This window comes from Lupinus angustifolius, chromosome LG09 (assembly GCF_001865875.1).
Source record: "Lupinus angustifolius cultivar Tanjil chromosome LG09, LupAngTanjil_v1.0, whole genome shotgun sequence".
NCBI classification, from domain to species: domain Eukaryota; kingdom Viridiplantae; phylum Streptophyta; class Magnoliopsida; order Fabales; family Fabaceae; genus Lupinus; species Lupinus angustifolius.
Window position 1 is genome coordinate 16,686,397 of NC_032017.1, and position 12,242 is coordinate 16,698,638.

The window sequence follows — 12,242 nt, forward strand, 5'->3', positions numbered from 1 at the left end:
GAAAGCAAGACCAAATGCATGAGTAAGTCTTCCGACACCTCAAGCTTAAGGGCCTTAAGTTTTGAAGCGATGTTGGACATTCCCATGATGTATTCCCTTATATTTTCCTTGCCTTGATACCTAATGGAAATCAAATTCTGTAACAGAGTACTTGTTTCCGCCTTATCCTTCTTTGCAAAACGTTTTTCAATCTCAGCAAGGAAAGCTTTGGCACTATTTATCTAATCCGAGATAGTACCCCTAAGGACTTCTGGAATACCGCGCTTAATGATCATTTGACTCATGTGATTAGAGCGATCCCACTTCTCATAATCCTTCCTCTCTTCAGAGGCAGTGGATTCTGAAGGAGAAGAGGGTTGCTCTACCCTTAATGCATAGTCCAGATCCATGCAGCCAAGAACAATTTCCAGGTTCTCTTTCGAGTCCTTAAAATTTTCACCATTAAGGACCGGAACTGAATTCAAATTTGCAGATATGGAAGCAATTGATGTAGCTGATTCAAACAAAGGACAAATATTAAAATATGCTCACAACTTAAAATTATCAATGTGCTTAAACAATGGTATGTCCAATTCAAGATACCTAGTGCACCATCAATATTAAGTCTTTGGACAGTGATATCAACTGCAAGTGGTACTCTTTTTGTAATGATCAAACATTCATAATAAGGCATGTCAACTGACAATCCCTCTTTGGATTGATTCATCAGTCACATGTACAAAACTTAAGAATTATGACATGTTTATCATCACAGGTGTATATGATCCTCGGCCCAATATCAACTTTCCTTTGGGCCAGCTAATACCCGCATGAATAATCATACACACTTACATATGATATTCTTCATGAGTTATATTCATGTGAAAGAGGTCACTTTGGCGACATTTTACTTCATTTGGCTCACTTGAAACAACAGAAAACCTTAATGGACAACCAAATAACAATTAAAACCAATGCACAAAGATACCAAAGTCTCATAAACTTTATCGTACTCTCGCCTAGGCGAGGTACTCTCACTTGAGCGACGTACTCTCGCTTGAGCGCAATTGAAGCCAGTGCTTCTGTTTGTCTCTTGCTTGAGCGAGCCTTATGTCGCCCATACACTCGCTTGGGTGAGGATCTTCTCGCTTGAGTGCAATAGAAGTCAATGCTTCTGTTTAGCTCTCACTTGGGCGAGCCCCTCTCGCTCGGCCGAGAGACTCTCGCTTGGGCGAGACACTCTCGCTTGAGCAAGAGCACTGCTATAGAAGACGAACAGTGCGATTTCTACATCGCTGTTCTTCAAAAAATCACCCAAAAATTCAAGAGAAAACACGAGAAAACATCGATTCATTACGAATCTTCATATATTTACATGAAAAACAATCATTTCTTTTCTAATCGATCCATGGCATGAACAAAACATCAAAACCCTAAATCAAACCAGATTTGGGGAAGAAAAGCAAGAACCCTAATTTCACACATGAATCAAATTGTGGTGGCTCTGATACCACTTGTTGGGGAATATCTTTCAATCCGAAATCCATATATTAAACGTGAAAGTCCTTATGACCATGACTTTGTTCCCATAACCTAATGTTTATGTCCATACATAAACCCAAATGGAACAACCATTGTCAAGACCGAAGAAACCCCAAATGAGTTCATGGTGAAGATGAAGAACATACCTTGTTGAGCCATTTCCGGAATCTCGAAGGTATGAGGGTGCGATGATCTTCCAGATGATAGAGCGTCGAATGATTTCCTTATGCTTCTCTAGAGGGGAATGAGAGAGCTTTCTTGAGTGTCAGAAAGCTTTAAGCTTAAGAGAGTTTTCCTTATGGTGAGAGTGGGTTTCTTATGAGGAGAGTTCATTATTTCTTGATGTGGATAACTAGGATAGTGTTTTATCCCTATGGATAACACTATCCTAATCCACCTTTATTCTCCTTAACACTACACCTCAAAACCTGTTGCTCTACAAATGGGGACCATAACCCATAAAAGTAACCTCGTAGTGGTTACTACTTTAGTTGCAATAGTTCTGATTCAGTCCCTTCATCAAATCAGAAATTGCGTGAAGATATCTACACTTATATTATTTCATGACACATATGCCCTTAGCCACCAAATTAATTACTGAAGATCATTTTATATTTTGGCTAATTACATAATGACCATAACACAATCATAGAATTATATTTGTGACCCATAAATTGTCAGAAATTCTAACACCTTATTCCTTGTAACTCATTTTCAATTCAATAACATTTTTTCATTCCTTCTTGTTCATCAAGAAGATCTCTCTTACTCTTGACTACTACCATTTCAACATGGTATCATAACAATAATTATTCATTTTCATAGCTTTCGCTTATGCCTTTCCTCCTCCTCACTTTGTTACTGCAATCTTTCCATTGGTGGCTATACCAGGTCGTTTTGCTCTAGCAGTTGGTATAGTAGATGATGCGGGTTTTGTCCCTTCTTTTCAAGAAAGGTTGATTTTCTTATACGCCAAAATTATACATTCACAACAAGATTTACCACTTTCCCGTGGGAAGTACTCAAGAATGGGTTCAAATAAAAGTATTGGGAGTCTTGATGATGTTCAATCTAATGGTTGGGTGGATGTCATGGTGGCATTTTCTCCATCAAAAAAAGTAAGAAGTTGCTTACAGTATCAACCAATGCCATAATCTTCTCATTGGAAGCTTGTTGATTTATTTCTTTATGAGCATAGAAGATACTAGTGCTTGCTTTTTCTATTATTGCATTTGCAACTAGATATATTTTGACTTCTTTCTCATCGATGATCCTTACATATGTTGGTGGTGTGGTTCTCACCACACTGGTGGTTGTCCCTAATTGCCCTTTCTTCAATTAGGGATATTCCATTCACTCTTGGCACAAAGTCTATTAATCAAGAATCTAAAGGTTGCTAGAATTTTTGATACATTTTCTGAGGTCATGCACAAATATTTCTTCAACAATTACATTGGGATAAAGAAGATCTTTCTCTATCAAAGAATTCATCTTGAGGCTTCTTGTATATGTTCTTGGGATTTGAGATGTAGACTTTATTGTCTTGCATTGTGTTTCTTTTCTCTTCAAGCTGCAAATTTTGTTACAACACATTTGGAGCGCATCTCATGCAAGACCCTATCTAGACTTGTTAACATGAAAGGTTTAGAATCATCCACCAAAATCATGTCAATTGTAATATCAAGATCTTGTTTCCGAATAGACATGAATGGTGCAACCAATTGTGGTGTTTGGAATTAGTTGTTTCAAGTTTCAAGGTCAGTTTCAGTAGCTTAGAACTAATCTTTTCTTCTAAATGACAACAAGAATCTACACACTTATTATTATCATTTATTCCCAATTATTTCTCATTTCTTTATTACTCTAGTTTCTTTACATCTCTCATTAAACGCACAACATTATAATGTGTAACTTTTTCTCATTGAAACAGCATATAATGATCAAAATTAAGGTTCATCTCATTTCTCTCTTTCATCCGTTATAATTGGTTTGCTTCTGTAAAAAAGATGGTTAAGCATCAGATGAAGTTGCTTGTACCAAATAGTGGTTATGTGTCAGTATTGCTTCACGTTCATATTTCAAGACTAAGAGACGAAGATTTGCTCATCAGCAAGAGGAGGTATTAGAGTATGTGTGGTGTTTATCACAATCATTTCAAGTTTGGAATGCTTGACACATTCCAGCTTGAGGGGGATGTTAACGTTGTTAGTTGATTTCAGTTTGTTAGTTGTATTATTGTTTTCGTTAATCGATTAATAGTTTAATTAATCGATTAACTAGTTAGTTATTAGCTATACATTGTAGTTATTAACTCATTCCTTCTTGCTCATCAGAAAAATTTATCTTATTCATAACTCCTACCATTTTAACATAGATTGATTGTGAGACGTAACTATGAATAATGATGTTTATTAGTAAGAAAAAAATAAATGTTAATTTAATTTAGATGAAAATAAACTAAATTATAAAATAATATAATAATTTGTGAGACCAAATAAAAAATTAGAAATATAACGTATTGGTTGGGAGTATGAGGTCCCATTAGTCAATTTAGCCGTGGGTACAAGAAGATATTTTGAACTCTACTAATTTAACATCTCTCCTCAACCTTATATAAATGCTGAAGATAATTGCAGAGACCCAACCCGTGGCTATTCTGAGAAGCCTAAATGGAGCAACAACAACAACCACTCTGCGCCGCCACTGAAGATGACGTAACAATTACCACCACAAGACCAGACAACTCCTCAACCGGCGGTGGCATGCGCCACCCAGTCTACCGTGGCGTCCGGAAGCGGCGGTGGGGCAAATGGGTATCGGAAATTCGGGAACCACGCAAGAAGTCACGCATATGGCTCGGCTCATTCCCGGCGCCGGAGATGGCTGCAAAGGCCTATGACGTCGCCGCCTACTGCCTCAAAGGCCGGAAGGCGCAGCTCAACTTCCCTGATGAAGTGCACCACCTGCCGCCTTTGCCGCCGGCGTCTGCATGCACCGCGAGGGACATCCAGGCGGCGGCGGCCAAGGCGGCTCACATGATGATGAAGGCTGCCGGTTCTCCAGATAAACGTGACATTAGTTCTTCTTCCGATTGCGGCGATGACTTTTGGGGTGAGATAGAGCTGCCGGAGCTGATGAATAGTAAGTGGTGGACATTTTCCGGCGACATCACGGCGTGCCTATAGTGTGTATTAATTCTGCTAAGTGGTTTGTATATTCCTAATGTATGTGTGAACTGTTTGTGTTCACGCTAAAAATAATAATATTTTATTACTAGTACCACAATTTTACTAATTATTCTTCTTGCTAATTACTCTTCATCAATAAATTAATTAATCAGTGATTGCATTGACTTGTTTCTTCATTGTATATAATTTTTAAGAATAAGTTGTGATATTACTGGGTTCTAGTTTTTTATTCTAATTTATGTGTAATTGAATAAACCAAAGTCTTTGGAGGTTTGGTTTGTGTCTGTGATTTCTGTAAAACCAAACACAACTTGTGGGTTAAGCTATCTAGTTGAAGCTAAGTTACTTCTAATATGTCACTAGCTATAATTTGGAAGCAGATTTTTTGGCATTTAACAAATGATAATGATATTAGAAAACACAACATTTTTTTGTCTTTTTTCCTTCTTTTATATAGCAGGAAATATATCCTAATTATGACATGGTCTATAAGTCCATAGAATTATATATATGGTGCTTGTATTGAACTTGTTACTCACTTTTCTCAAATACTTAAGTACTCTCACTTTTGATTCTATCTATCTTTTCTTTTATTTTTGGAGGGTGAAATCTCTCCACGATTCTCTCCATATGTTTCACTTTTTTTTATTCTTGTGGATATAAAAAGTGGATTCAACTTTCCAAGAATATAACTAAAGGCCATGGTGAATGATTACAAGCATATTTATTTATCTTTGTTGAAACTTAGAGATAAGTGCTTTATTTTGTTGAAGTAACTATGTATGGTAAGTAGTCTCTTTCAATGAATACTTCTCCAAGAGTAGGGAGTAGACTATTTTAACCAATTCAATTAACATATCTCCTTGTACTCTAGCGTGCAAGTTAATGTAATCGATCAAATTGTTCAAATCCTTGTCTTTTTTGTAATAGTCCTGTACTTTTTATACCTTCAGTACCACACGAGTTTTTCAATTTGAATCAACCTCTAGCAAATTTCCTTTTGGAATTATGTTATTTGAACATAAAAAATGACATTCAAGAAAACGCACACTCTACTTATATTTATATAAAGTATAGTATTTGCAGGTATACACTCATATACTAGTACACATTAAGTACAGTGTCATGTTTGGAATGTAGAAAAAACATTTTCCTTCTTTCATAACAAATATCATGTCCCAGAAAAAATCATATCTTTATGTCTATAATTAATCAAATTTTAATAAATAATATAAAAATATTAATTTCTGTTTTTATAATATATTTGTAATGAAATCTCAAATTTTAATTGGATGAAGACATTAAATAAGACAAGTCATCTCTATTATTTATCAAAATATATTGTGTTGCAATCATTTTGTGAAGTAAAAAATTAATTTAAGAGTTGAATATAAACTTATTTAAACTAATAGATTTTTAGAAAAATAAAAATAAAAATTCTTTAAGGATTGTTCTAGACTTCTAGCACTCTTGGCACTCTGTTAGTACTTGTACTTAGTACGATGTTAATTGGCTTCTTTATGTTATTTATTGGATTTTCAAAAGTTAAATTTGTGACTTTTATATCAATCTAATCATCACCTAATTTTTATAAGTTTTGAGTTAAATCCAAATGAGTCACAGACCAATACAGCATAGCCTAAAATACTTGAAAAATCAGAGAAAAATCCAAATCCTAGGTATATATAATTTTGCTCATGAAATTGCTAATCTTAATATGAATGATGGCCTCCATTAAAGTCAAATTTAGCACGTCATTAACTATTTTGCCATAGGCATTTCGTGCAGCAATGCTTTGATGTTACGTTTGAACTATGGAAGAATCTTACATAATAAAACATTACTTGTTACATATAACGTGGTAATCAATAACGATAATATTTACGTCATTATATGTTGTCAAAAAAATTAACCATGTTTGTTCTAGGCTGTTTCCCTTTCGCATTAGGCCTGTAATATTCACATAATAACGTGGCAATCAATAACGATAATATTTACATCGTTTTATATTTGTATTTTTATGGAGAAAAAGTGATAATAAATTGACCCTTTACTCACTATTTTTAATATCTCTAATTTTATGTTGTCTTTAATTCAATAAAAGGGTAGTTGGTGAATATAACACTCAACAATGATGTTTCGAATTTTAGCACAATGTCGTGAACGTGGGTGATTATTTCTTTGTCAACGAAGTATATGAAATGGGTAGTGTTATGCGTGGGTGTTATATATACCCTAATCTCTCACATCACAAGATTTAATGGGGCATGTTTTTCTTTTTTTGTAGCTACTGAGAACAAGGGGAGTACTATAGTTGATAAAAATGTTGAATATTATAAGTGAGTTATTATAATGAATAAGAAGTTTCTAGTTTGTAGATGATGAGTTAAAAAAATATATAAATAGATGAATTCTTAAACCTAATACCTTAAAAGGAATAAACTTTATGACTACGAAGACTAATCATGTTACATAGAGTAAGGTAAGGAAAAAAAGAAATAATTATAATGGTATAAATGATGTTTCTAAGTAGATGAAGAATGAGAAATTTTCATGTGCACCCAAATAGAGCTGGACCATGTAAGGGATAGGTGGGGATACTTGCACCTCTTCACATTTTTTCAAAGCTACCCTAGGGCTAATTTTGTGGGTAATAGTTTAAAATGAATAATAAAACTCAACAACCATACTTCTATATAACTTTTACAAAACTTCCCCTCTACGAGGCTTTACCCTCTTCAGTATGAGTTAAGATAATTATTAGTATTAAAGGAATAAGTACATCAAAAACATCATGTAAAAATAAAATGATATTACACTTTTATATTTGAGCTATATGACACTTTTACTCTTTAATACAAGTGCAAAAACAATATACCTCTAATATTTGAGAAGAATCTCTTCTGTTAAGTATCACATGACCTCTTCCCATCCAAATCATATGATAGAATCTGATAACTCTCCCACTTATACATCATCTACTTTTTACTTTGAAAATGTCATATTTACTATTTCTAAATTTGTTTCTTCAATTTTACAATTAAAATATATATATATATATATTCTAATATTCTATATTGTTTATGAATAAATCATGGCTAGATATCTCATTGTGGTCAAGATCCGGGAAGACACCCGAACAACAAAAAGTTGCACTTTTGGTTTTGTGTAGTTCTACAAATAATATATCACTCTCAAGTTATAAATCAGGGGGATTTTCTCAGTTTATTAACCTTTTGAATTTAACTTTTCTGATTATTCTTGTTCTTTGACTAGTAACCACATGGACTTAGCTAATACTAATGTTTAATCTGACACCGATATTTGTTGTCTCTCTCACTCAATGTATCACTTTATAGTTTCCCTTTAGTAGGGAAAAAAATAAATTTACAAGGGGGCAAATAATTTGACTGTTTCTAAAGTTTACTTGTTATATGACTGATTATTCTCTGCCATGAAAGGCATTTGAGCTTGGATCAGCAGAAAAGGCCAAAAAGGGTAGACAAACACAATAATAAATAGTATTGTCAGGTTGTCAGGTCAAAAATAACCCTTCAAGCATTTAAAACATGCCATGCCAATGAAAGGCAATACCGCAATATAGTAGCAAAAGCAGATTAGTACTGAACGTAATTTCAGAACCTCCTCTACTCAAAGTCCTTATCATTACACAGACTCAATTCATAGCAGAAAGCTAGAATTCTAGTTTCATGTAATACTTAACACCCATCTCTCCAACCCCTATTTTTTTGTATTTCTTTCTAGTATATTTAAGTGTAAAGTCTCACATTAAATATGAGCGGATAAACATTTATACGTGAAAAAGACCCCTGAAAACATTGACTAGGTTTTTGTTCAATACATCATATTTCACATGTAGCTTTTCACTCATTTTATACCCTAATAACAATTGAACTTCCTAGTAGTTATATTAGAGGTTTTATGATCAGAGTTTGTTCCAACACATTCACGATAGTATTTTTTTTTTTGATAAAAGAAAATTGTATTAAAACGAGCACAAGGGGTGCCCATCCAATACAAAAGAGATCAAGCGGTCAACTTTGTAGAGCAAAGTTGTATACAAAGTTTTGGATTTATACACCTATTTACAAAAGATAAAGATAATACATTAATAGAAACACATTCACAATAGTATAAACTTTAGACCTTTATTATAAACACATTGATATATGTCTTAATAAAACAAACTATTGTTTATATGGCTGGTTCCTAAAAGAGTTTGTATTATAAGCTTCACATTAGGATTGTAATATTGTTGTTTACTTGAGTAACTTTGGGCCATAAAAATGACAGCTTCCAAGATTCTGTGAAGAAACAATAGCAATTTGCAGGCCATGCCAAATGATATATCCCTTACACAAGGCATGGTTAAAAAAGAGGTTGGAAGAACTCAATCCATCAACATCTAAGAAGAGAAGGAAACAAATGCCTATCAGGAAGGACCACAGTGTAGCTTGTCCTATAAATTTAAAGTGTGTGATTCAACTTGCAGCAACAAGATTGTGATTTGTGAAGGTCTTAAAACGCTACTGTCAATATTTATAAGCTGTGAAAGCATTTTTAACCATGCACTTTTCAACTATCCACTCAAATTGGTTAATTTCTATTGTTCCATAATGTGCAATACTCATATTAAGTATTTTGACCACCAAAGAAATATATTCTCTATTTAAATCAATTGATCAATAATATAAAGTCGTGACATACTTTCTAAGTCAAATAATATATCTAGGCCTCTCAAGTATTCCTCTTCATACCCTTTTCTTTAACTACAAGTCCCACATGTAGATGTTTCATCTTAAGATTGATGATTGCTATTGAAATTTGAGAGGCTGTGCAAGAATGGAAGTGGGATTATATGTTAAATACCACATGAGGCATTAGTTGGTAAAATTGTATATTCTGCACCAAAAAGGGAATTGCAACCTTAGGAGGACTTTGAGGTCTTGAGCACTAAAAGTCTAACTTCAATTAGATAAAGAAACATATCTACCAGAATTTCAGAAAAGAGAAAAGAAAGGTGGGTGGGTGATTCTATTTAAAAGGGAAGAGCATATAATTTGCTCTAGTTGCAAAAAAGATTTCTTTTGGTGCATTTATGTTATTTTTTTATTAAGAGTGATGATATTTGAGCATTATTCTACGAAGTGTTTGTCTAGTGTTGTTATAAGGTTTCACTCGATTATTAGGATGACTAAAAAATTTAAGGTTCGATTTCTAATAACGACACTTATTGGAAAAGACAACTACCCAAAAAAATAAAGGAAATATCATTGGTAGTAGAAAAGAAACTCATCTATAAGAATATTTTATAATTATTGATTTAAATCCTTATATTTTAAAAACAAGATGGATAAATAGTTAACGATTATAAAGTAGATATAACAAATTGCATGGGGAAAAAGCATGAGATATTCATTTTCATTTTTAAATATACTATTCTAACCCATAATCTATCACCAAGGACAAGTATGTACGAAAATAAGCATAAGAGTCCTTTCCTCTCCTCGTCTTAAGAGATAGTGATAAACAGATACCTCCAATATATCAGAACCAGGTTCAAATTTGATATTTAGCCCACTATTTTAGTTACTTGATGTTTGTTTCTTAGTTGCTATGAACGAATAGAACACTGTCCATTGGGTTGATTCAAGTGTGAAGTGGAGGAATGAAAAAATTTATAAGTAGGAAAGACTCATGGAACTAATGCCTTAAGATTTTGGTTCAAGACGTGGTGTGTCACTTGTAACTCTTCACTCTTCTCATACGCATGTAACAATGGAACTCCCTGGTGTTTGGAGGCTCCCCGGTCGCAGTCTGGTCCAACAAGTGGTATCAGAGCCGATGGTTCAGCTGGGACATGGTAGACTTAAGGGGGAGCGGACCGGAAAGGGTGTGGTACTCACACTTGAGGGAGAGATTGTTGGGTTTATTCAAGTGCGAAGTCCCACATTGGATATGTATGGAGGAGTGAAAAAATTTATAAGTAAGAAAGACCCATCAAACTAATGTTTAAGGTTTTGGTTCAAGACGTGGTGTCTCACTTGTGACTCTTCATACAAATATCGCAAAATATTGCAACTTGGGGTCCTCATAATTCTCACTTCTACCTAATCATACAAATGTATTTTTCCTATTTGACATTTGGTGTATACACTAATCTTATTTAATCTTGGGCTAAAAGGGTTAAGTACATGAATATGAAGAAAGAACTTGTAGAAAAAGAGTTATATCCGTTGCTCCTTGAACAGTTTCACTTCAAGCAGAGTGATTTTATATAAAGAGATCTAAGATAAGGTGGATTTTATTTATTAAATATATGCACACATGGTGTTTATATACTGCTACAATGCATATAAATTCAAATTCAAATGATAAGTTAAGGCTGCTAAGTAAGTACGCCAACATTAGAGTTAGGGACGTAAACATCAATATGAACAGATGCATGGTGATCATTTTTAATTGCATCTGGAGCTAAATAACATTTTGTCAAAATAAGAGAAACATTAGTTTTGTACGGGAAAATGTGCTAACATTCATTGTCAGAACTATGAGCTGTGACTTAGAAATTAGTGGGGTTGTAAAATGACGAAACATAATTTAAGAAGTTATGAGCATATAGTTTGCTCTAGTTGCAAAAAAAGGATTGCAGTGTTATGGTTCACATAAGAAAAAAATGGTAAAACAAGTGTGAAGAATAGTTCACATAAGAAAAAAGGGTGTGAGTTCTATCAACTCTACATTATTCTGAGTGTTACTCTTTTGACTAATAAATATTGTCCTTCAAATATGTTTAAGATGCAATTCAAATCTATAAAATTGTGTCCTATAGTCACAAAATTTATTGCATGATATGCTACAAAGGAAACAAACTAGAGTATAATCGTCATTTGGAGGTTATTTTATTTCCAAACAGGAAATAAATAACATGGTTCTTAAAGGTCTAGACTCTACACCATATTTTTCGGAAAATTTACGTGGATAGTGTAGTTTGACTACCATATCACACGTTTGGTATATGTTTCAAAATATTTACGGAAGTAATGTATTTTTAGGGAAATCGTGGATGGTATCCACGACTTTGGGGGAAAGTCGTGGATGGGATCCACGACTTCCCTAACATATTCTCTCTCCATGGAAGTCGTGTACCCTAAACACGACTTCCATTGTATATTAATAACAAAAGAGCTATTAAAACAATATAAAATAAAAATGTACAAAATTCAGTAATGAATATAATGCAATTTAACCATAATGTGTCATAGTCCTTGTAGAAATAATATATGTCAAAGTTATAAAACAAATTAAAAAAAAAAAGCAATAGGTGGGTGTTGAACCATGAATCTCTAGGTTCCTATAAAAACCAAGAACCACCAGACTACATAACTCTTTTGTTATTAATATATATACAATGGAGGTCATGTTTATGGTACACGACTTTCATGGAGAGAGAATATGTCAGGTAAGTCGTGGATATCCACGACTTTCCCCCAAAGTTGTGGATACCATCCA

At 33.7% G+C, this 12,242-nt stretch overlaps 1 protein-coding gene across 1 annotated transcript; it reads left to right on the top strand.

Annotated features, from left to right (window-relative positions):
* On the top strand, window positions 4,110-4,815 carry LOC109355900 (ethylene-responsive transcription factor ERF023-like). Its single transcript, XM_019599175.1, has one exon. The coding sequence runs from the start codon at window positions 4,191-4,193 to the stop codon at window positions 4,704-4,706; it is 516 nt and encodes a 171-aa protein (XP_019454720.1). The 5' UTR covers window positions 4,110-4,190; the 3' UTR covers window positions 4,707-4,815.